Source organism: Pseudopodoces humilis, chromosome 5, assembly GCF_049639895.1.
Source record: "Pseudopodoces humilis isolate 2021_Gansu_Grassland_sample_001 chromosome 5, ASM4963989v1, whole genome shotgun sequence".
NCBI classification, from domain to species: domain Eukaryota; kingdom Metazoa; phylum Chordata; class Aves; order Passeriformes; family Paridae; genus Pseudopodoces; species Pseudopodoces humilis.
This window is the reverse complement of record NC_142204.1, coordinates 14,040,150-14,066,056: the sequence shown is the minus strand read 5'-3', so window position 1 is coordinate 14,066,056 and position 25,907 is coordinate 14,040,150. Positions and strand designations below refer to the sequence as shown.

Sequence of the window (25,907 nt, the reverse complement as noted above, 5' to 3'; positions counted from 1 at the left end):
CAAACCAGGAATTTAATTAATACTGGTTTATGGATGAAAGCTGCATATTCAGTTAGTCATGGTGAAAATTATGTGTGCCTGAGACTTTTGGAGCTCCTGAATGTGCTATTGTGGAGTTTTGGGCTATAATGAGAGAAGCAATTACTCCTATAGGGCTTTGATGCATCATGTGCATGGTCCAGTATTTTACAGACCTCCCTTCTTTCCAGGTCTTTTAGAGGTTTTTGTTGTTTTCTGAACTCTTATGATGTTCTTATGCTGGAGTTGGTACTTATTACATCTTTCCATTGGAATGATGTTAGGAGACAAACGTTTTGTCTGGGCAAAATTCATTGTCTGACAAGAGTAGCAGAGGAGATGCTGAAATACCAGTGGAAAGTTTTTCTGATGTAGAGCTGTTTTTCCATGCTGCACTCTATAAAGTTCCCATGTAGAGTTACACATAAAATATATGTTCCTTTAAAATATTATCCAGAAAATCTTTGGTTGTGAAGTCTTAAAAATAACCACATCTCACATGTTCTCTTTGGCTGTGCCATAATATTAGGCAATGTCTGTCATAACGATGCTGTTAAACATTGTTGTAGTAAGCATCCCTTTCAAGCTGATTATTAGTCTTAATCAGCAGTTTGGGATTTGTTTCCTTTTGCCCAGTTTGTTTGGCTGTTTGTGCATGCATTGCTCATGATTCACTGCTGTGAGGGAGTCAGGGTGTGCAGCTCCAGAGCACTTGGAGGGTTTTACATCTGGAAGCGCTCCAGTCTGAGGATTATTTTCCTTAAAAAGAAAATTGGGAAAGAAGATTATTTCACAATCTCCTATATTTACAATTTACCAGTGGTAGATGCTTGTGTCTACCTAATACAGTGTTTAGGGGATTTTTGGTTTTTTTTCTAATGTTCTGAAAAGCTGTTGAAATGTTGTTTACCACACTTAATTATTTATAGCAGGAACATGTCACACCAGGTATAAGAAGCAGCAAATTAAGAGCGGTATTCCACTTTTCTTTTGAACTGACTTTTCAAAAATAGAATACTGCTTGTGTGTATCAGGCAGTTGTAGATCTATAGGTGCCAGGTGAACACTTGTGTTCTTCCAAAACATTAAAGGAAGGAGGGGGAATAGAAGTTAATCCTGAAGAAGGTTGTTTCAGTTATGTATAGCAATATTCCTCCTTTTCCTTCTAGGAACTGCCCTTGTAAGCAGAGTGGACGCTGATGCTTGGAGCAGCAGATCGAACATAAGCAGACATCTGTCTTCATCTGCAGGTAAGAATTCAGCACCAAAACCCTCCAAGAGAGAGTTTGCCTGCTTCCTTCTGAAAGTACTTGCACATAGAGCATTCTGAAAACTCTAATGCCTAAAGAATTACAGAATGGCCTGGGATGGAAGGGACCTTAAAGATCATCTCCTTCCACCCCACAGCTATGAGCAGGGACACCTTCTGCTATCCCAGGTTGCTCAGAGCCCTATCCAACATGGCACTGAACACTTCCAGGGATGGAGCAACTTCTTAAGTTCATCGTTCCCCCTTTCTTCCTGTGATCTGAGCAAGATCCCAGTCCCCCTGCTCTGAACAATGTTTTCTCTAAACAGTTGTGTTCTGGGCAGACCTGCCATGGCCCTGCAGAATTTCTGTCTCCTGAATGGTGTCATCTCCATGGATATGCACCTTCCTGCTGTATAAGAGGGAGGCCCACAGCTAACCTGTCACTGGGGAGTGTGGAATGAGAGGAAGCTTTTGTCCTTGGCTCCTCTGCTTGTCAGATGATCCTGGGCAGCAGATCTTCACTTGAGAAGGAATATCTTCACCAAAGGGCTTGTCAAGCATTGGAATGGGCTCCTCAGGGAGGAGGAGTCACCATCCTTGCAGGTGTTCAAGCAATAACTGGTGCTTCTTCTTTGGTTTGGGTGACAAGATGGTGTTTGGTCAAAGGTTGGACTCCATGATATTCGAGATCTTTTCCAACCTTAATGATTCTGTGGTTCACTGTAAGGAGTTGTCCCCAGCTTAGGCACTCAAACATTGCCAAAAACCAAAAAAAGTTGTCAGGAAAAGTAAATAGTAGCAGGTAGTGTTTTTCCTGACATGATGAATCCTTGATACAGGAAAAATATCAGAACTTAGACTTTCATATACTTTCATATATAAAACATATACTTTCAGATTACGCATTGGTTTATTTTTCATATTGGTTTGATTTTTTCAGTCCCGTTTCATGATGAGGCTGGTGAAGCAAGTGAGAAATACTGAGAATGCAGCTTCTTCTCTTGCTTGTCACCATTTACAGGCCTTGTTTAACGCTGATTTGCCTTTTGTGCACACATCAGCTTCTCTGTGATAGACTTCCATAGCAATCACACACCTTTTTCATTTCTGTGTGTATATTGCCATTTTACCACTCCTTCTATTGCAAATGCAGCATTTATAGCAGTATTTTGTTGATAACTGAAGCAGCTGAGGCACCAACAGCGCTAAATAAATTAAAATGCTTTGTTCATTTGCCACAATGACAGCTTGTCACATGCTCTGTGTATCAGAGGTACAGATAAGGATAAAGATACAACAGCTTTATCTTTATCCTTAATATAGTGTAGAACTAGTAGAAATATCAATGCACATATATAAAATGCACTCTGTGGTGAAGAGGAGCTTTGCTGAAGGGTGGTACATGTGTGTGGATGCATCTGTCCATATGTACAGCACCCAAAATGCTGTGTTGCTAGAGTCTGGCTTCAGAATTGCCATAAGTTGCCTCATATTTGAGAAGTGTTTTGGGTTATTCATTAAAGCACTTTCAGCCCCACATTCTAGGCACACTTATGTCTCTTTAATGCACATCAGTGGATTGTTTCTAAAGCAAATATTTCCAGAGCATTAATTACTACCTTCAGCCAACAACATCATCTTGCTAAAGGGGTGTGATGATTTGTGTGGGGGGCTGGTACCAGCCATGGGGACAGTCCTGCTGAAGCAGCACACAGAATTTAGACAGACACTGCTGCCTTATTTTTCCCAGGTGACACTTAGCCAGAGCATATATACATATTTATGTTAACCTGAAGCTCCAGGAAGCTTGGAATGTAGTGGTGTTGAGCCAGGTTTTCTTCTGCCAAGTTAAAATATTTAAGAATTTGTTGTTGACTCTATTTGAATAAATTCCTTTCAGTGGAGCAAGTTTGTGGCTGGCTGCCAGCTGACTTTAGTGTCACTCCTTTATTTGTCACTTTGAAACAAGTCATGTGAGTTACTGTCTCTGAATGATTTTATTGTATGAGAGCAGAAGGTATTTGCCTGCTGGAAATTCATCAGGATGGTGCCTGCCCATCCTCATACAGGGAGAGTTACTTATTTACCTTCACTTGTTTTGAACAAACCAGTTTGGTTTTTTTGCCTCAAGCATCACTAATGTAATTTGTTGTTGTTACGTGACTTTATTTTGCTGTCTGTTTGGGTCAGCGTGTAGTATGTGTTTTATTAAAACTTCTTTTTCCCCAGCTGAAATCATGGAGTAATAATAGATTTTTTTACTTCTAAGGAAAAAAAAAATCAATCCATTTTTATTCAGTGTTAATCAATAAATAGAATAATGAAAAAAGGAACAGAATTTATTCACTCTGGTAGCACAAGTGGACAGCAAATCAGAGGATTAACTTAGTGAAATACTTTTCTTTCAATACTTAAACTTTAAACATGAAAAGGAGACAAAAATAGACATAACTTTTTCTTTGAAGTTCAGAGTAGGTCTAACAATGCTTCAAATTGAATTAACTCACACAAAGTCTTAAATACAGTTGACAAAAATTGTTTTGAGACCCAATTCAGAACCTTTCACTTGCAGGATGCCACCTCATGTTTTTCTGCATAGTGATATTGCATTTTCTGGGATTTTGGATAAGCGACAAAACCAGACTTTGTTGGTTTTTGAGCACTGAGACGTGATTAGTATCTGCCAGCTGTTTTGTGACCTGTGTTTTCATGATTTAGATGCCTTTGACCTATCTAAGCTGGGCAGATACTTCTTTTGGCTGGGAAAACAAACCTGTATGCTCCCTCCCAGAACCATAAAAGCAGAGTGCCATTCCCTTTTCATCTGAGTGCCCCAGCTCATGAATCAGAAAATGCTCCATTCATGGAGCTCGTGATTTCCTGCCCTTCACCTTTGATTGGTATCCACTAAAAGGCATTAATAGGTGGGAGAAGTTCCTGGGTGTTCCCTGTGAGGATCTCTGGCTCAGGGAGAGTTTTGCTCTGACGTGCTGGTGAGTTCTGGTTGAGGTGAGCAATAATTTCAAGGGAAAAGTGTTGCCTCTCAGGTTCTCATTGTGTCTTCTGCCTGTCTCAGCTTTGCTGGCTGCACACCTTTCTCCTTCTGCCTGGGCTGAAGTCACTGCAGGAAAAAAACAAGATTTCTTTGACAGTGGTATCACTGGGATCCTTGAGTTTTGCTGCATCCTTTGCATTGCAAGAGATACTTTTTATCTCTTGTCTCTCTTCCTCACTCCAGAGCTGCACGCTACACAAAGTACTTGTTTCCTTGCTGTCTGTGTTGCACTTGTTCAGACGGGTGGGGCAGCTGAAATTGAAGATACCATGGCATGTGCATTCATTTCTTTCCTCTTCCTCACTTGGTCATATTTTTATTCTGTGCAGCTTCTTGCTTCCTCATTTAAGGAATTTCCTTTACTTTATAGTCCTGTGTAAATCTGTCCTTACATAAAACTCAGATATTACATCCACATTTGAATGGTTTCTTTGCATTTGGAGCAGCAATGCTTCTCGTATTTGAAATGCATTTCAAGTTGAATACTTTGAAAGTGTTTATGAAGAAATACTGTGGTGTAATAGTTGGGGGGAAAAAATTTTCTTCCAGTGGTTTTTCAGAGTTGGGATTCATCTTGTGCTTGCCAGCTGAGGGCAAACTGGAAATGGAATGTAAGTGGAGACAGGATGTCTGGATAGGACAGAAGTATTGATAATAAATGGCAAGGCGGGGATGGTGTGTGGAAATGCCACTTAGATGTAGAGATGGTAGTCCCTGGCTTTTCTGCTTCAAAAATACTTGATTCTTGAGACATAGGTTGCTGCATTCAAGCCTTGGCTGCTTCAAGCAAACCATTTCCTCCTTTTTATTCATTAATTTATTAAGCTTTGGCAAGGTTTGCATCTTCTTACTTGCTGTAGAACAGTGGAAAAAACAGAATTATGCAATTCCTGCGGACTCTAAAGTTAAAATAACTTAGTTTGTGTTTTATTAATTTATCAATCGCTAGGGAATTCTGCAATATTCTTATATTTATAGTAGCAAAATGTGGAAGATCTCACCTCATGGGTGTTTAATGATTCACTGTCATTAAACATTTGAGAGGAAAAATGTGCTCATTACCCAATTCAAAAGTTTCCCATTTTATTTACTGCTGTGTAAACATCAAACTGTATTTTTTCCTAGCCTGGAACTGCAAAGATAGTATTGTTTTTTGCACTAATTGCAATGCATATTAGTCATTTCTCTGTCTGGCAGGAAAGAAACTCAGCTTTTTGGAGGCATGTCATTCTGATACAATCTCTTCTCTTTGTTCCATGTAGGTTTGGCAGTTCTGTGGACTGCTTCCTACAAAGGACAGTTGCACAATGTTTAAATATGAGAATTTCTGGGCTTTAAAGAAATAAAGTTTTGAATTGTATTTGTTAAGGAAACATGGTTTAGTATTTGGTATCTTGGAGTGAGGAAGAAGAAATAGCAGCTAAGCAAAGTGTAATGTATCTCATTTGTCAAATTGCAAAAATCTTACAAATACCTGCAAGTTAATATTCAAGTCATTCATAACTAAATAGGAAGAGAAAAGTGAATGTCTGGCTTACCTCACTCTCTAAGTCTGGCTTTGTACTTTTATAAATAAGAATTTTATAAAGAATAATTTAGGATTTCTTTCATATAACCTTTCCTAGGTCTGAGGAGACTCATGTAGTTGGATTTTAATATAATGTTATGTTTTGGACGTTTTATGATTTAAAGCATATTGTTAGTGCTTTAAATTTTGCAGTTTTAAATGTTTATTTGCTTACTGTCTTATGATTAGCACAAACTTTGTGTGGGCAGTTCCCCTTGAGTTCTTTCTAGTATTTAGATTGCTTGCTAGGTAACTGTGCTTAATAAGCCATTCTGGCCTCCTGATGTTACCTGGTATTGTACATTTCCATAGCTGCATATCAGTAAAGATTAGAAATCCCAGCAACCACTTTTTACTTGAAAGAAAACCGGCCAGGCTGTTTTTGTTAAGCTCCCTCACACAGTTCTAAATCCTTAATCCTGTCTATTAACTTGCTCAGTGCTACCAGTGGCTCTCCAGATTGCACAGCCTCTCCTCTGTTTCTGTGGAGAAACAGAATCCACAGTTGCTGGGCTGTTTTCAAGTAAGAAAGACCAGGGGAAATGAAAAATGTCCTAATCAGATCTCTTGTTTTTGGTTTGGGTTTTTTTTTTCTGCTTCTAAAGAGAAATGCAAGCTGGGCTTTGTCCTTCATAAGCAGTGTGATGATAACCCAGAGAGTTCATCACAACAATTCATGCAGCAGTGCTGAGATGCTGTTTTATTAACTTGGGCTCTATGTCAGGGAGGCTTCAGGAAGAATTTCTTCATGGTTAGGGTGGTTAGGCATTGGAAGGGACTGCCCAGGGAGGTGGTAGAGTCACCGTCTCTGGAGATCTATAATGAAAATTGGATGTGGCACCTAGTTCAGAAGGTGGTGATTGGTCAAAGGTTGGACTCGATGATCTCGGAGATCTTTTCCAATATTAATAATTCTGTGCTCTTCAGTACCATTGTCTGGCACCCCAGGCATCTCACAAGTTCAGAAAAAATGGTGAAGACCCACCATGATAGGAGGAGTAATGATACAATTCCTTCTGGAGGGGGTGAGTGCACTTCCAGAAGGTCTTGATTATGTTGCCCATCTTCTGGGTGCTATTCAGGAGCTCTTTAAAGCAAAACTGTACTCATCTTGGCCTCTCTGAAAGGCAGCAGAACCCCCAAAGAGAAGGTGCACCCTGCCCAGGCTGTGGAGGTGAATAGAGTAAGCTCAATCAGCCTGAAAAGCAGTAGGGTCTCACCTGCAGATCCATGGTGATTTGGTAGGTGCTGTGCAATTAAAGAATGGAGTGAAGGAGGATAAAGAGATTTAACCAGTAACTTGGTGAGTTGCACTTCCATGTGCATGTCTGAGGTGACTGGCAAGCGAGTCATGAAGAGTTCACTGAGTAAACTGAGCAAGAAGTGAATAAGAAGGGCAGAGATCAGTGTGGAAGGACTTCCTGAAAATCAGTGGATCAAGTGAAGAAAGGGGAGAGCTGCTTTGCCCTGCCTGCATTTGGTAAGTCTGCTGACTCCAGAATTCTGTGCTGACATCATTGTGCTGGGCAAATGGACACAATGGGGTTGCTGAGGGTGCAGTGAGGAGGAAGATGTAGCCATTAGAGCTGAGATGAAAGCCTGTGACTGCATGGCCAGCAGTGAAAGGCTCTATCTCAGAAAGTGCAAAATGTAGACGCTGTCTGAAAATACAGGGGGAAGTTATTACATTGAAAGTTGTGCTGGTTTAAAAATTGTTGCCACAGAGAAAGAAGGCAGGAGCAGGAAAATGAAAACTTTTTTTCACCCCGCTTGCCATATTTAATTTGACCTAATATCTATTTTCTATTGGCATTGCTGGCTGTGACTTCTGTTAATTGCTGTCAGTATTTTGGCAGAGAGTCTTTCCTGAAGAGCTCTTTGCTGGGTCTTTCTATGAATGTGATACGTGATCTTTATAAGCCTTCAAAGGGGAAGTGTATTTATTATGACGTTCAGATCTGCACTTCTCACTCCTCCCAGTGAGTTTTAGAGTTTAGGTGAGTTTCAACAAAACTTATAGAGAATTAGTAGTTTAGAAAGTATGAAGTTTGTAACAGTTTCCCTAAAATTAGCTGAATAGAGAACTTAAGTATCCTCACCTCCTGAAGTAGAATTTGGTTCCACATCCATTCTGTGCAGTGTGGCCAGCTGGCCAAAGTGGTGTAGGCTTATGTTAGAGCCGCCTGTGGCACTTCCACAGATCTATGGGAATTCAGACTGAAAACTATGGGAATTTCAAACTGAAAGAGAGGGAAATTAGGTGAGATGTATGGAAGAAATTGTTCCCAGTGAGGCCCTGGCACAGGTTGTCCAGAGAAGCTGTGGTTGCCCCATCCCTGGAAGTGTCCAAGGCCAGGCTGGATGTGGCTCTGAGCAAGCTGGGACAGTGGAAGGTGGCCCTGCCTGTGGCAGGGGGATGGGAATGAGATGAACTTTTTCCAGCCCAACTTGTTCCATGATCCCATGAATTAAGTAGTGTACTTTATTTCAGCCCATAAGATACTGGCTGTGTGTTATGATTACCTCAAATTTTGCTCTAATAAAATTAGCCGAGCTCACAATTGTCAAGAGAGGGGAAATACTTAAATGATCCAGCTGAGTCCTATAAATAGAGAATAGAAGAAGCAAAGAAGTTCTTTTGTGCCTGGGGAAATATGGAAGTAAGCACAGCCAAGTGTAAATTTTAGAAAGTCATGGGTTCCCCCCACTCATTTATCTTGCTTAACTGTTTAAATACTCCTCGTAGTAATAAGTTCTGTTCTGTATTGCAGACTTTTCTAAGTTGCCAGGAGAGCAACTTGAAATTTCTTGGGTAATGTTTAATGAATAATGTAGCTTCTCACTGAATAAAACTTTGAGATGATAATTTTTTGAACAGTTATGTTGATTAAGGTGAAAGTGCCTCACCTTGTTTCTGTTTCAGAAATTGCATTTCATTACAGTGAGATTTCAGTAGCTGTATCATACCATAGCTTTAAATCATGTGCTTAAGTGACTTTTAAAACTTCTATTAATTCAAATTTAAGTAGATTTCAGTTGCAGGACGTATTTTATTTCCTGCATCCTTCAGTGCAAATTTGGAAGGGGAGGAATGGGCTCATTTGTATGCAAGCTTCACCACAATATAGAGGAAGAAGGTGTTGTGTTTTGGTCCATGTCTTGAAACATGGTAAGTGTAACAAGTTTCTTGAATGGTTTTGTTTTTTGGTTTTTTTTTTTTGAAATTTAACTTCAACTCACATTTGAGGTGCAGGGAATACCTCTCTGACAGCTGAGACTCAGGGTGGCTGTAGTCTAATGACAAAGCAAATGCTGCATGTGGGCTGAAGTGTAAAGAAGATTCAGCCCTACAAAACTAAGAGTTAATGCAGGTCTTGCCAAAAGGGAGCAGATGAGCTCATTGCCTCATTAGTGTAAATATTGGCAATTACCCACGAATGTCTTCAGTCTCTCAGCTGGGTGTGAGTGTTTGTGGACACGCTGCAAGGGGAGAGGGGAAAAGTTGAATGGGTGGAGCTGTGTCTTCCTTGGAACCAGTTTGGAGAATGACCTATTTTGTCTCCTTTGAAGCCAGGGCATCTCGAGGTCTAAGGCAACTTTGAAGTAAGGTGTGTGTGTTGTAGATTTTGTATAAATATTTCCCCTGCAATGAACCAGCTTGCTTATTTCACTCTCTTTGTTTTCTTTCACTCCCACACACTACTTAGACCATATTAGAGATGTATAGATGTGACTTCCACCTAACACTGCTGTTTATTAATAAAGTGGTGTGCAATAAAACTGTTTTCTCAAATGCACTATATATTTGCTACTAATGAGGAACAAATACTTACATGGCTTGGAAGACATTACAGTGCAGTAAACATCTGCCTGTTGATTGAGATGATGAATCAGGAGATGTTTGTTTAACACACACTTTTTTTTGAGCTGTTTGTCACAGCATTTATATGCAGTGCAGGCTCATTGGCTAATGTATCTGAAAAAGGATATTCCTTTACCACAGAATAAATCTGTCCCAGCTGCTGTCTGAACCTCTGCTGTGCTGCCACCAGCTATCCTGCTGGAGCCAGTCCAGATGAGGGACTGGCCGAGGGGGTTGGAGGGATGGAGCAGCTCCGCTGTGAGCGAAGGCTGGGGGAACTGGGATTGTGCAGCCTGGGGAAGAGAAGGCTTTGGGCTGACCTCACTGTGGCCTTGCAGTGCCTGAAGGGAGCCCACAGGAAAGATGGAGAGAGACTCTTGGCGAGGGCCTGGAGTGACAGGACAAGAGGCAGTAGCTCCCAAGTGACAGAGAAGAGGTTTAGGTTGGATACAAGGAAGAAATTCTTCCCTGTGAGGCTGTGGTTGTCCAGAGAAGCTGTGGCTGCCCCATGCCTGGAAGTGTCCAAGGCCAGGTTGGATGGGGCTCTGAGCAAGCTGGGACAGTGGAAGGTGGCCCTGCCCATGGCAGGGTTGGAACTGGATGGGCTTTAAGGTCCCTTCCAACCCAAATCACTGTGTAATTCTGTGATCCAGCCCTTCCTAGAACACTGGTCACCAGTGAGGCTTTCTAGGATGAATCCTCTCAATCCTGCCTCTCTAGGATTGTGATGTTTCATACTGACAATTTTGTTTGATAGTAGCTAAACTTGAGAATGAAGAAAAGGAATGCTTCATGTAAAATGAAGGTGATACTTCAGTCTAAATCCTGAAGCACATTCAGAGTTGGGATTTAGTGAGTAAGACTGCTTGAATTGAATTCACCCTTGTATCACAGTAACTCCTGTCTCAAGAGCTGAAAGAAATGCTGCGTCAGATATTGTTTTGATTTGCTGTTACATATCCTCAATATAATTCTCTTAAGTTTTAAATTTTTAAATTTCTGCTTTAGAAACTCTCTGACTGAGATCTAATAGAAGCAAGATTCCTTGAAACTCTGACTTGAGTGCTGTTACAATTCCAAAACACCCTTGGATTTTTGTAACACTAGTCCATGTGGAATTCAGATGTTGTTTTTAAATCTAATCTTAGGGAGAGTATTAATTTCAGAGTTGTTGTTCCTGTTGAATTAATTCAAGTGCAAGGATGTCAAACTTACTGTTAAAAATGCAAGTTATGCTCTCAGCAGTGACCAAATACAAAGGAACTTCAGTAAGCCATCTGTCTCCTTGACTCACCTGCTGACTTATTTTCTTCCCAATATTTTGTCGGGATTTGAAAATGTTTTGCAGCACAATTGGGTCAAGCCTGGTAGCTCCAAAGTGTTACAGACTGTGATAGGAGTACTATCACTCCAGCCATCAATCTGTGTTTGTGACAGCTGGTTGGAACTACTTTTCTATGAAGACCATGAGAATTTTGGACACGGTTCATAATTGTGAAGGTTTGTAGCTATGTCATCACTTGTATCCCACGTTAGATGAATGTTTTGTGCTGTGCTGCAGTTAAATCTTTATTAAGTGGTTTCTCTGGTTTCTTCAGATTGTCACATGTGATTGATTTAGATTAAAACACTGTGCAGGAAGAAGTCCTAAAGGCTTAACATGCTTGCTGAAGTCAGAGATACGTCTTAGAATTAAGATAGTGAAGACAAAAATAAAGTTTTCAAGGTGAAATAATTATTTCAGGTAATAAGTGAATAGTTGCCACTAACAAAGTGTATCTTTGCAAGAGCTGACAAAAAGCGTGGCTGAATGCTTTACCTCCTCCTATCACTCCTCCATCCCCAAAAGAAAACAAATTAATTCCTTCTGGCTAATTCTCACCAATACAAAGAGAAGAGACAATTTGTTTTTTCTGTGCTGTAAAGATTGCAGCTCAAGGAGAGATTGTAGCTCAGGGAGAGTTTGGGAATGTTCTGTAATTAGGCAAAATACCAGTTGCAGCATTTGTGCTTCAGAACAATGTTTCTTTCCCTCATTTTTTCCCACCAAATTGTTAGCTGTATTGCAGCAGGAGAAATTGCAGTGCAAGAAGCAGTTCCTGTTCAAGGCAGCTGAGGGTTCCTGGATGGAAGTCAACTGGTGATTTGTCTGGGAAACTGTGACTTGGGGAATTTTGGGTTATCCAGAGGCACGATTTTGTGCAGCCTTGGCTGCCAGAAACAACTGCCTGCATGTCAATGCTTGTACAAACTCCTGTGTTGGTGCTGTGCTGTCCTCTCACAGCTGAGGGGGTGTGTGTGTCTTGTGTGTGTTTAGGTATCATTTGTGGCCATCAGGATTTTGGCCTGTTTGACACAGATGTCAGACCATCATTTGTGGCCAGTCTCATGGAGAAAAATTCCTTGGTCTTAAACTCTCTCAAGCTTGTTCTCAACACTTCTGTCTTCATGGTTGTGGGACCTCTGGTTTATTTGTCTCAAGCAGTGCTTATTATCTCAGAGCATTCTTCTGCAATAGCAAATGAATAACCTCCATGAGGGTTAGTCCCACAAAAAACACGCTGGATGCTACCTCAGTGTAAACACTCTTTTTTTCAAAGTCATGGGCTGATTTCAAACCCACAACCTGTTCCTTTCAGATAAAAGTTTTGCCTGCTGAAAACTTTCACTTGATATTTTTACTTCAACCTGCCATGAAATATTTTTGCTTGTTTACTGATGGAGGGCTGCATATCTTGTAGGGTATTTCTTCTTCATCAGTCTAAGGGAGGAGGCTTCTTGGTAAGTAACAGGGAGGTTATTTCCAGTAGCCAATTCTGTATTCGCAGTTAACTTCATCTGGAACATGTTACTTGGCTACCTACCAGGATTCTTCTGGTGGGGAAGACCTTCCAAATGCATCCCTGTTCATGCTCTTCTGGATGGTTTATAAACTCTTTCTTGGGTAGCTGGACTGGTTTCTTTGTGCTCATTTGTTTGGTATTTTCCAATAAAGACTTATTGGCACTGACTAATTATTCTTATTAATGGCTCATAGCATGGGTAGAACAAGCTGTTTGTCCAGGGCCCTACCTGGTGTTGTAATAAGGAAAAAAAAGGAGCACAACATGGCCATAATGCACAGGGAATGGAAAATAAAGGGTAAATGCCAAACTCCAAATGATGTTTGGTTATTGCTAATTACAGATGAAAGCACCCTGACTTTCAAGTGTGCTAAACAACATGTTGGTGACTTGCTGGGGCTACAGACAGTCACTGAACTGGTTGGTCAAAATTCTGCTGCAGCAGAATTTTAGCTTTTATTTGAGGTGCATGATGCTTTCAGGTAGTCTGAACCTTCTAAAAAGTAGAAATGAGGTGAAATTGCCATCTTAATTTTTACCTCTCAGGTTTTCCTTGTGACTTAGTGCTTCTGGCAACATGTCTTGCTAGTATCTGCTTACTTAGTATTGTTTCTTATTAAATGCTAGAAAAATCCTTTGCACTTAGTCTGATCAGCTTGTCTTTTGTGAAGCTTCAGCCTTTTCTATATTTTGTAAACAAGTTGTGGAGAGGTAGCTAAATATAGCATAATATAAGCATAATATATGCTATATATATATTTGTATGTGTATATATGTACATATATATATCTATATCTATCTATCTATATATATATATATATGCTGGATTTTCTTTATGTTTAAAAACTGAACAAATATCTGAAAAAGTAAGATACCATCAGCCAATTAGGATAAAAGAGGAATTTTGGGAAAATGCTTAACTCATGGTAAAGAAGGGAATTGAGGAGGTTTCAGGCAAGGTCACAGAGAAGTGGGGGAAAGAAGTGGAATGCCAGATTTCCAGTGCTTGGTTCCAAGCAGAACTATGTGTGGCTGTGGAACTGATGGCTGACAAACTGAGGAAAAGCTGTGATCACAGGCGTGCTTTGGCTTGTGTGCCTCTCAGTAAATTAGTTTTGCATTCCTATTCCCAGTCATTGCTGAAATAAGTTATGCATAAGGTGAACTGGTTTTGAATTCATGGGATTGAGAAACCTGAAGTGAGATGATTCTCCCCCCATCCCCCAACCCCTCCATTGTCTTCAGAAAGTTATTTGCATGGTAATAGAGGTAAGGCTTATTTTGCCTCCTCTAACATAAAAGCACAGTATGCATTCTGGGCACAGATTTCAGCTTGAAAAATATATTTGGGGCTCTCAGATGACCCTAAGTTGGGGAGGCAAATCAGCTTTTACTGGTATGAAAGTTAACTGTCAGCAAATAAAGAACCAAATACCTATGAAGGAAAACCAAAGGTTAATAAAAAGGTGCTGCAGAGTTCTATTTGGGAAGCAGAGATAAGCACATGGCCATAAAAAATTCTGGTTTTCAGACCTCTCTGAATTTCTGCACAATCCTAGAAACAAAACAAGTCCTAGATCTATTTTTTTAACTTACTACAGATGAGCTTTGCTTAGAAACTCTAATGAGACACAATGATTTCAGCACAGAGATCAAACATTTCTAATGTATATTGTTAGTGGCAGGTCCCAAAGGAATCCTGTAAGCACTTGTGGGGCACATGGAATCCCAGGATTTATGGAGGAGAAGACTTCTGAGATCATTGGGTCCAACCTATGGTTGATCCTCGCCTTGTCAACTAAACCAGAGCACTGAGTACCATGTTCAGTTGTTCCTTGAGCAACTCCAGGGATGGGGACTCCACCTGCAGCCCTTTTATTAAAACACTCCTTTAATTCAGCCCTGCCTGTTGGTCTGAGGGATGCACATACCACAAATTCTTTATCTTATTTAGCCTATTAAAACTATTTGTCCTGTAAGAAATGAATGGGGATGTTTCCCCTGAGCTTGAACTGATTCAAAGGCACTTTGTTCAGATCATTTGCAGCTTTGGTGAATGCTTTCTTCAAACTTGGAAGTGTCAGCAAATATTTCCTTATTATATGATGCTTCTCTTTAGTCTTTGCTTTTTTTAAAGATGGACTGTAGGAAAACAAATGACCAAACCTGATCTGCACTGAGCGCAAGACTGTACATTGTGTGCTGACTGGGGGAAAAAATGCATTTGCTGGCTTGCTAAATTGAGATAATACTTTGGATGTTGACAGACAGAAAAACAATTAGAGCTGTCGGATGCTTTGCTGACGTGTGCGTTGTCACATGGAGAGATGGCTTGGTTGGTGCCAGGAAATCTGAACTGTTCAACCCTCAGCAAGTTATTAAGTTAATTAATAAAGTTCCTTACAGCTGGGCTTGGAATGTGAGGTATGTTTATTTGTGAAGACAACTGGTCCAAGAATAAATAGCAGAGGTCACGGATGAGGCCTGTGAGGTGTTTTCTTCACTCACTGCTGTGTTTTAGGCTGGTAAAAGATTTTCTTCTGCTTAGTTTATTGGTACATTAAAATGGTGTTAACCTGACTGAAGTGTTTCTGTGTTTGTACATGGTTAATGCTTTTGCAGATAGATGTTTTCTTTGAATTACCTAGCTTTATGTGGGAAACTGTTTATCAAAACCTTTTTGGGTTTTCAGGTGCTTGTTCATCTCTCAGACTATTTCTGTATACACTGATATTCTTAAAAGTGATTACTTTTCTACTGAGTGTGCAAATCTATTTCAGATCTTGTTTTACATACAAATTTTACATGTACTTCTGAGCAGGTAGCTTTGGGTAGGGATGTTGGGGGTGGTTGCTGGCCTGACTTTACTTCTGGGTGCTTTTCTGTGAAAGCTCATCCTGTTGGTGTGGTGGGACCCCTGTGGCTCTAACAGGCTCTGAGGTTGTTGCTGCCCCAGCCTGTCAGGTGAGGATCTTCCAGGTATCCTCTGCATCACGTGTCAGTATTTGTCATCTGCTGGGTGAACTGTTTGGTTGTAGATGGGAAGTCACTTTTCCCCTTAGCTTGGGGGCTGCAGTGGTCCATCTTTTAGATGCAGGAAGAGATGTTCACATCCATAGGGGAAAGCAGCTCTGGTTAGACTGTAAATGTGAACAGCACTAAGTATTTGAGTAGTGTTCTGTGCACCGGTGCTGCTTCCATGTGGTACAGTTCCATTCAATCCATCAGCATCATCAGATTCCATGCTTCTCGTGTAACCCTACCCTGCCTGTCTTCACTAATCTCCCCTAAATAATTTTCAGACTTCTTTTACTTCATCCCTGTGTTATCCATTTTCCTGGTACTTAATTCTTAAAAAATACTGTCTTTAATTTTATCACTTTATCCATATGGGATTACCTGAGTACATGAGCTTTTTTTATCATGTTATCACTGATTATTTCCCCTCTAGCTGCTTAAGCAGCCCAGCTGTTTCATTAGGCTTTCTTTATTTGATTTTGGTTTCTTGTTGTTCGTTGGTTTGTAGGTGGTTTTTGGGTGTTTGCTTTCTTGTTAGTTTCTGGGGTTTTTTTTAAGACTTAATCATCATTATCGGTGGTTTGTTTTTTGTTTCATTTTTGAGGGAATGTTCTGTCTTTTGAAGACAACGATTTTTGTTTGGTTTACTATGAATTTTTTTGCTTGGTATCATCGCAGTGCCTATGGAAAAACCTAGGAAAATACATTAGATAACATCTGGTTTCTCACAGAACCAGCACAGTGCTGGCAAGGGTTAAACCACCCCTACAACATTTCCCCTGATGCATCTCCTTGTTTTAGAGGGAGAGAGAAGCAAGCTGTCTGCTCACTTTGCTTTCTGGTTTCTGGTACAAAATGCATGGGTTTGTTTGGAATAGGAACCTTTAGCTGCTTCTTCTGAGAGACAAAAGTTGGACTCTCATGGATGGCTGTAATTAAAAATGTTTCCCCCTTGTTTTTCTATAGCTCCATCTGCTAGAAATTATTGAACAAACACTTAAAGCATCCTTACTGGTCCCTGGAAACATTCAGGCAGCATATAAAGGAATAGGGGCACCTGTTACGGGAAACTGTTATGAGTTTATTCTGGAGTTGTTTATTTAGTGCTATTTCTCTGGGTGCTCTTTTTGTAACAACTCGTAAAATTTTAGGGAATAAACTGTAATGAAACTTTGGGTAAGTCTGCACAAGAGATAGACATGGTTAAAGCATGGGATCCTAGAATGGAATCATAGAATTATTGAGGTTGGACAAGAACACCAAGTCCAACCTGTGCCTGATCCCTGCCTTGTCACCCAGCCCAGAGCACTGAGTGCCATGTCCAGTCATTCCCTGGACACCTCCAGGGTTGGGTATGCCAAACCTCTCTGGGCAGCCCCTCCCAATACTTGACAAACCTTTCATGATGAAATTCTTCTGGATATCCAACCTGAGCCTTCCCTGGCACAGCTTGAGGCAGTTCCCTGTAAGCAGAGCCCAACCTGCCCCTGGCTCTCCCTCCTGCCAGGCAGCTGTGGAGAGCCAGAATGTTCCCCCTGAGCCTCCTTTTCTCCAGGCTGAGCTCCTTTCTAAGCTCCCTCAGCTGCTCCTCATCAGAACTATGCTCCAGCCCCTTGTCCAGCTCTGTTCCCTTCCACGGAGACGCTCCAGCCCCTCAATATCCTTCCTGAAGTGACAGGCCCACAACTGGACACAGATTTGAGGTGTGGCCTCACCAGTGCCCATGACACTGCCCTGGTCCTGCTGGCCACACCATTGCTGACCTAGCCCAGGTGCCACTGGCCTTCTTGCCCGCCTAGGCACAGCTGGCTCATGTGCAGCTGCTGTTCACCAGCACCCCACATCCTTTCCTGCTGGGAACTTTCCAGCCACCCTGCCCTTAAAATGTGTGGATGTATGGTTCCTGTTGTTTTTAAAGAAAGGAGGCTGTGTTGGCTCTCCTACCTGATAGATGTCAAAGTGAAATTGTCAACTTTTCAAATTGGTGATTCCTTGCTCTAAACACCTTTTTCTCTGTTCCAGCTGCTGCGGGAAGTCACCTGCATTGTGTCTGGTGCAGCTGCAAGAATGACTTGACTGATTTGCATTCATGGCTCTTGGATGATCTGGTGAACCATGGAGCTCAAAGTATGGGTGGATGGAGTGCAGAGAATCGTGTGTGGAGTCACCGAAGTCACAACATGCCAGGAAGTTGTAATAGCCCTTGCTCAGGCTATTGGTGAGTACTGCAAGGTGGGAAGTGGGGTGAAGCTTTTTTTGTGAAGCTAAACCCAGGGGAGGTGGGGGGGCACTGGGTACCAGCAGAGCAGAAAATGCAATGCACAGTGGGATAATCTTGCAGTGTAAACTTGTAGTCTTGGATTTTTCACCTGCCAGAGAGAGACTGAAAAGACAGAAAAGAAACATTTTGAAATCTATAACCTTTCCTTCAGTAAAAATTTATTCTCTAAGTAATATTAATTATGCTGCCATTGGTTGTTGTAAATACGGCCTGGACTAAGGAAGGTGCTAAACTGTCAATATTCTGAGTACCAAAGAAAATATAAAAGGGGTGCAATATAATTGGTTAGCTAATGATGTTCATTGAAATTACACCCATTATAAGTTTCTTTAGCTACATTTGGAGTAGTATAGATCAATGAAATAGATCATTCAGGGTCTCCTCTGACTACGGCATGCCACATAACTTGCTGCTCATGAAAGGGTAACTTGGAAGTCTCCATGCTGTTAGCCCTTTGCTGAACAGTTCAGAAGAGAAAAATAAAATCTTTCAGGCTTCAACACAGGAAAGTCTTGTCAGATATTTCTCAGTGATTAAGAGCATCCTGAATAAACTTCAATCTCATCCTGTCAGTATTTCTTATGCTGATACTTATTCTTCACTAAAATGTTATCATTTGCTTTACATATTATTTAAATTTAGGTAAATACATACTATTAATTTTAGGTAAAACCTATGTTTTACCTAAAGTTAATAGTTTAAAGGCAAGCTTCTGCATTTTTTAGTATGCCAGCAATTTTGCAAATTGTATTAGCTGTCTGACTCTATTTGAAAATAATAATTTTCTCAATAAAAAGTGAGTTAGGCCTATGAATGTCAACAAGGTATTCTCCCTGTAAGCACAAAATCAATTTCTCTGAAATGGATGATTATTTATTTAAATGTTAAACTTCTAAACATAATTTCCATCAACTTCCATCTAATGGAATGAAAGATTGGCACTTACTTATTTTATACTTTAAGAGGATTGAACAAAATGCTGGCATGTGCTTAGCTATATGCACCAAATACCTTTAAAAGCTTCATTTAAAAACTGTAGAAAGTCAGTTTTTCTCTCAAATCTTGTAGTTGATGTTAAACTATTAAATGTTTCTTTACTGGCTTAGTTGAAGCTTTTTGTTTAATGGTAATTGGTTCATCAGTTGCTTCCATATCTCATTTTCTGCCTGCAGGTTTTTTGAGAAACAATTCTGCTAGCATGATCGTTTTCTAGTCATGATTAAGCGATACATGTTTAGAAATAATAAAGCGGTTTTGATACTTTTGTTCTTCACTTTGCTTTCAACATCCCTTTCATTCTGTTTCCTTTGCCTTCTCCCACAGAAATGTCAGACTCAGTTCTAGACAGTAATTTAATGTTCTCCTGTGTAATTTCTCCTTGGGTTTTCTTCTGTACCCTCAGTTGTTAGCCTGAACTCTGTAAAGACTCCCTCAGTGCTGGAAACACACACAGGTTTTGTCAGCTCTGCCGACTTCCTTTTCTGTAACACGTCACCAGTTTGTCTGGGACAGGCGACTCTGCTTCCATGCTGAGATAAACTTCAGCTGCAACCACAGCCAAATCAAGATAATCCTTTGGAAATTCCTTCCCAAGACAAATACCCTCTCTAGAAAACCCCCAGAACAATTCCCCTCTCACTGGGCCAGCTAGGACAGTCTCAAGCACCATATAAATTACACCTGTATGTCTTTGGCAGGGAGGGCTTTCCCAGCCCTCCTGTCAGGCCATTCATCAGGACAGAGCCATCTGGCTGCCCCTGTGGTTTGTCTGTAGGTCCCAGCTTACCAGGAGTAATTGTCACTCAAATTTCAGTGGGAATCTATGAAAATGGATCCCTCTAGCTCTCACCTGACATTTGGTGGTGGAAAGTAGCCAGTCTTCGTTGGCTTCCTCCTCACTTGGCTCTGATGGGATTTTCCACTTTGCAGTCTGGCTCCTGCAGCGGTCACATAACTTGGCTGCACTCAGGATTATTTTGTCTGTCTGTAAAGTTTGTGAGATGCTCCTTTTGTTTCATTGTGCCTTACAGTTTATTACTAGGTCCTTGACTTAAAGCATACAACATAGTCTTCTTCACTGAGCCTGAAATGTGAATTGCAAGAAATATATTATTTTCTTCAAGTGCAGAGTCTGGAATATCTGCAAACTGGCTTATTTTATAGCCACTTATGCAGGAAAGCACAAACCAAAGATACCTGGATTAAGACATCCAGAGTTAAGAGGCTTCTCATGGACAAATGAAGCTGCCTCTATTCTAGACATGTGAAAAATAAAGCTTTGTCCTGTATTTCAAATATAGGAAAATCAAAATTAGTACTGAGCTGTGGTTAGAAGGCACATTTGGGCAGTATCTAACTCTGCTGCTCAAAGCAGGGCCAGGCAGAACAGGTTGCTCAGGATGGGGGGCAGTTGGGTTCTGAATGTGCACAAGTGTGGAGACCTGACTGCAGCAGTGCTCACTCACCCTGGCAGTCAGTGTGTTGTCCGTACACAGAATTTCTTGTATTTTAAAAAGTGCCTTTTGCTGTCACTTGATCAAATGCAGGGCCCTGTCTCTTGATCTCCTGCTGTGATAAAAGCAACAAAAAGGTTTCCATCTCTGCACTTACCAACTCTTCCCCCATATAATGAAAATTCAGTAACAACTTCAGGATACACAAGTTTCTTGGGGTATTTTCCTTTTTCTTATGTTCTAGGGCTATTTTAGCATTAAAAAAAATAAGTTCTGCTGGGCTATGAGCCTTTGTAAGAGGTTCTGTCCCATATTTAGTGTGTAATCCTTTGTCCATAGCATTCTGTCACTTAACTTGTCCATCTAATGCTCCTTGATTCCTTAGAAACTGGAGCTCTTCCAGTAAAAAGTCTCTTTGGGGCTGTACTCCTGATAAATAACATTTGTGTTACCTGTTCTTGCACTGTGAGTTTCTTCCCTTTCCCCTGCTGCCCATCTCTTGATCACTGCAGAACAGGAACTGACTACCCAAAGGAAGAATTATAGGGGTTTTTTGCTTTTTTTTTTCTTTTTAAATTTGCTTGGATTGAAGTTAAATATCAATCTCCAATGCCCTCTCATTCTTTAAAACAAAAAAAGGGAAAAAAAAAAGGAGTATTGTGTCCTTTGGTGCCCCAACAAAGCTTATTTTAAAAAATATGTATGTAATTTATTGAATGCAAGAGAGAATAATATTGGTTGGTTATAACTTGGGATACTAAAATTGTCTGTATCTGTACTTAGAAGGAGTTGGAATTGCCTTAGCTGGAGGGTGGGTCACTGGAATGCTATTCAAGACAGACATAAAACTATTCAGTTACAAGTTTCCAGAGAGTGAAATCATCTCTCACTGGGATCTTGAAGAACACTCGATACTACCTTTTATGAGTTTTATCTAGGTCTGCTTTATATTCTTTTTAACTCAAGCTGTTTGCAAGGGTACAAAGAAGACTTGGCTTTTTAATACAAATAAGAGAAGTGATTGTTTCATCATGAGAAACAAAGCCCTCCCCAAAACAAAAATACACTTCAGCACACAGTTTAAATAGAGAAGCATGAGTCTTGTTTTAAAAATATTTTTGCCAGGAGAAATGAGTTTTTCCAAGAATCATCCTTGTCTCTTTTGATAATGTGCATTTGACAGTGCATTCTCCACTAAGTTTTCTGTGCATTCTGTAAAAACCTAAATGGCTTCATAGAAACATTGTTTGGTCATTTTGATTCCTCTTCATAATTTGGACAAGTGAAAAAAGTAAAAGGAGTTGTTGATACTTTTAAACTTTGTGTGTGATGAGATGGTTGATGAATGCAGACAATGTCTGTTTTGAATGTGGGTGAGCATAGTGGCACCTCTCAAAAAATCATTTTAATAGTGAAGGGAAAAGCAGATGTATCCTAAAACAAAGTGAGCTAATCATTTTAGCTGATGGTTTAGGCAAATGTAGTTTAACTACAGATTGTCTTTTTCTTTAAATTGGCTTTTACTGGTTGTTTTCCATTCAAACATGAAAAATAAAAAATCACCAAAGGAATGTGGTGACAAATAGTGCAGTCACAAGTACACTTGTCCTGTTCCTTCAGAAGTGCTGCTTTCCCACTTCCAGCCCCATGACAATTTTTATTGCATTTGTTGTGATTTCTTTTACCCCTGGAGCCTAGAACACATCTCCTCTACTCAGAATGATATGTTTGTTTCCTAGAAAGAGAATAATTCAGTCTAGAAACAGGAAGCTTGAATTTCTTACCAGAACCTTCTGCCCTCCTCCCTGCAGTTTTCTGTGGCAAATAATTGAATTGGCAGACTTGCTTTAAATAGTGCTGTGGATTTTGGTGCTTCTGGCTGGAGAATATGAGTGGCACTTCACTGAACAAGAAGTACAGCTGTCTCTTTTTAAAATTAAACAAATGCAGCCATTAGGATTATTTTTTTTTTTTTTAATTCCAGTTGAGTATTTTTCCTCAAAGATAAATGGAGTGTATTTGTCAAAATGTCAGTGCTGTCTCACATGTGTTAGAGCATTTTAAGGCTCAACCAGAGTTGTATCTGGAAAGATCTAACAACTTCTTTTATAAAACCGTATAGTGACAGGACAAGGGGGATGACTTCACACTGACAAAGGGGAGGTTTAGATTGGATATCAAGCAGAAATTGTTCCCTGTGAGGGTGCGGAGGCCCTGGCACAGGTTGCCCAGAGAAGCTGTGGCTGCCCCTGGATCCCTGGAAATGTCCAAGGCTGGGCTGGATGGGACTCTGAGCAACCTGGGGTAGTAAGAGTTGTCTCTGCTAAGGATCTGCTTAGAACTTTTGTTTTTTCAACCCCAAGATTTCATTCTCTATCAGTTCAAACAGTGAATTTAAGAGGGATAATAAGTACAAGAAATCTGTGCTTTGTGGTGATCCCATGATGTGATCATATAAACTTTCTGGTTCAGAAATTTGGTGACAGTAACCCCACCAAGAGGGACCTGGACTGCTGGTTGTGTTTTGCCACATGTTGCTGTGTGACCTCAGCCAAACTTCCACATTGTTTCACCTATTTAGGACACAGCTCTAAAATAGGTGTGGTACCTCAGGGAGCTTGGAAAAAAGGCAGTTGAAAGTATGAAGTGATGACTGAGAGCTTTGTTCTGTCAGGTTGTGATAAACTCCTGCATACTCCTTTTTTGAGAGCAAGGATAACAGTAATGAGCTATGGCTTCAGTTCTGGTAGAGGCAGGAAGAGATGGCTGTGCCTGGAGAACTCAGCAGACCTTCAATGGAGTCTGTGGGTATTTCTTCCTAGGACTGGACTCCTCTCACTCCTTATTTTCTTTTGTATTTCATACCTGTGGTTGCAAAATATAGCATGAGTTAAGAAATCTGAGTAATGTGAACTCTAACCTCTATTTTGAAGGTTTGTTTTTTTTTTTCTCTTGGGTATTTAATGAGCTCTCAGGTAGCCAGAATTACTTTTTTTTTTAAATTGCTATGGATATTAAGTATCACATAATGAATGAAATGTCAGCTTCATACTTCAAAGATATTGAGTTCAAATCATCCTGAGTTGATTATAATTGCCAGCAATTACCTTCCTGTCAGTGCTGTTAAAGATACAGGAGTTAATGCTCATGTCCATTTGGTAAGGCAGAGTATTTTCACCCACGTGTTTCACATATTAAGAGTTCTTAGAAGATTTTTACCCACATGCAGTTACTTTTTCTTTGCACTGCCTTGTTAAGGAAGACAGCCTAGGGCTGGAAGGCTGTCTCTGAGAAATCAAGTGGGTCAGGAAGCTGTATCCATGTTGTGAAGGGTGTGTATTTTTCAGTGCTCTGGGCAGTCTGGGTTTGGCTTGAGCTGAGTGTTGGCAGGTCTGGCTTTACCTCCATGGAGACCTGAGTGCAGGCAGGTCACAGTGTGTTTATTCTTATTATGCACCGTGATAAGTCTGGGGTGCTCATTCAGATTCAGCTCAAGACTGAGACTAGTGCAACTTCCCTTTTAGTGTGGCTGTCTTAAAACTTCTGTCTTAGGTGCAGATTTTCTTTTCTTGCCTTATTTTTTTTTTCCCCCAAGACTGTCCAGAGTGCCACCTTGCAGGGCAGGCCCTTGGCACAGCTGCTGTGCAGCAGAGGTGATGGGACCCCTGGGGAAAATGTGAGCTAGGAATGTGCCTGACAGAGAGCTTTCCTGGCACTGAGTGCATCCTGGTGGTCTCAGGGAAAGAGGAGAAACTGGGAGCAAGGCTGCATTGAAGGGTTTGAGAGCAAATCCTGTGAGGAGTGGCTGAAGGAGGTGGGGGACTCAGCCTGGAGAAAAGGAGGCTCAGGGGGGACCTTTTTGGCTCTGCACAACTCCCTGACAGGAGGGTGCAGCCAGAGGAAGTTGGGGTCTGCTCCCAGGGAACAAGGAACAGGACAAGAGGGAACGGCCTCAAGCTGTGCCAGGGAAGGTTCAGGCTAGACATCAACAGGGATTTCTTCATGGAAAAGGCTGTTAAGCATTGGATGGAGCTGCTCATGCAGGTTCGGATTCCCTGTCTCTGGAAGTGTCCAGGGAATGACTGGATGTGGCACTCAGTGCTCTGGGATGGGTGGCAAAGTGGGTATCGGGCACACCATGGGCTCAATTAATTTTGGAGGTCTTTTCCAGCCTAAATTATTCTATCACCTCTGGTGACAAAGATCTGCTCCTGCCCACCCCAACCCCTTTTCTAGAGAAGGAGAGGTACCCTCCTGTTTAAGAGTGCTCCTCCCACCACTTTTCCCAGAATTGTGAGACCAGGGCAATGAGTCACCTGCTTGCACTGACTCACTGTTGTAGGTCCTGGCTCTGAAGCATGGGAGACACTTAATGGAAATATGCATCTTGCTTGGTGCTTGGCCTAAACATTTGTAGCCTGATGGGAATGATAAGGCACAGGTACATTTTTTCATGGTGTATATAATACTACCTGCATAGCAAAAAAAAAAAAAAAAAAAAAAAGTAGTGCCTGAAATGCTTTGCTTGTAGAGGATGATAGACATTTGGGTGTGAGTAATGGGATGAATCATTTCTGTCCTGAAAAAGGGAATTGATGACCTCTCACTGCCAAGAGTGTTGCTACTGCTGCTTTCCTTTGGAGTTTCATTTTCACTTTTGGCAGCAGAAGTGGTTGCTCTGTCTACTATGTCAGCTGCAAATATTAAAGCATATAGAGGAGCTTAAAGTGAGTAATGTTGTCCTATTACCTTCATGGAGTATAACTTAAAAATCTGCCTCTTGAGAGTCTAAAAAAATGTTCATTACCTAGTACCTATATTTCATTAGTTTAATCACTGTTCATTGTGATGGAATCTGTGTTTAAATTAGCAAATTACATCAATCCCAAGCTAAGACTACAGTGGTTGGGCACATAGCCTGGGCACTTGGGTCCAGAGCTTGTGTTTGGCTGTGCAGCAGAGCCAGATCTAGGACACCGAGTGCATTTTGCCATTTAATGTCACAAGAAATCCAGGTTCAAACCACTCACGACAGCTATTTGCAGGTTGTCAGAACATCAGCATTCTGGAGTCCATATGTATTTCCTTTTTTGATGTCTCTCAATTTTGAAATAAATTATTCTTTTGAAGGTGTTCCTGTATTAATAGAACCTGTGATAAGTTTGTATGCTTAGGGAGCTGCAGGTGGAAACTTAACCTGTTAACCTTGACACTGCCCTTTGTGCAGCTGCAGTGTGCTTTAGGGATGTAAATATGTATCTGCTTCTGTTATTATCTGCTTGTCATTTGCTGTCTTCAAAACAGATACAACTTCTTGGTGATTGTTTTAAGATGGTAATACCATATGGTACATGTAGGGTCCCCATTCTGGGGACCATGTAGTAACCACAGAATCACAGAATGGCATGAAATGTAAAGGACCTTAAAGACCATCCCATTCCAATCCCTTGCCATGGGTAGGGACACCTGCCACTATCCCAGCCCCATCTGCCTTGGACACTGCCAGGGATGGGGCAGCCACAGCTTCTCTGGGCAACCTGTGCCAGGGCCTCACCACC

The 25,907-nt window shown here is 41.0% G+C and overlaps 1 protein-coding gene across 3 annotated transcripts in view; it reads left to right on the top strand.

Moving 5' to 3' along the window:
* RASSF8 (Ras association domain family member 8) overlaps positions 1 to 25,907 on the top strand; it is a 73,344-nt gene that overhangs the window by 35,287 nt on the left and 12,150 nt on the right. For all 3 annotated transcript variants that reach the window (XM_005531859.3, XM_088055539.1, XM_014260494.2), the window contains exons 2-3: positions 1,188 to 1,268; positions 17,638 to 17,833. In XM_005531859.3, the coding sequence (XP_005531916.1) occupies positions 17,731 to 17,833 (103 nt within the window). In that variant the 5' untranslated portion in view covers positions 1,188 to 1,268; positions 17,638 to 17,730. The remainder of the gene's footprint in view (positions 1 to 1,187; positions 1,269 to 17,637; positions 17,834 to 25,907) is intronic.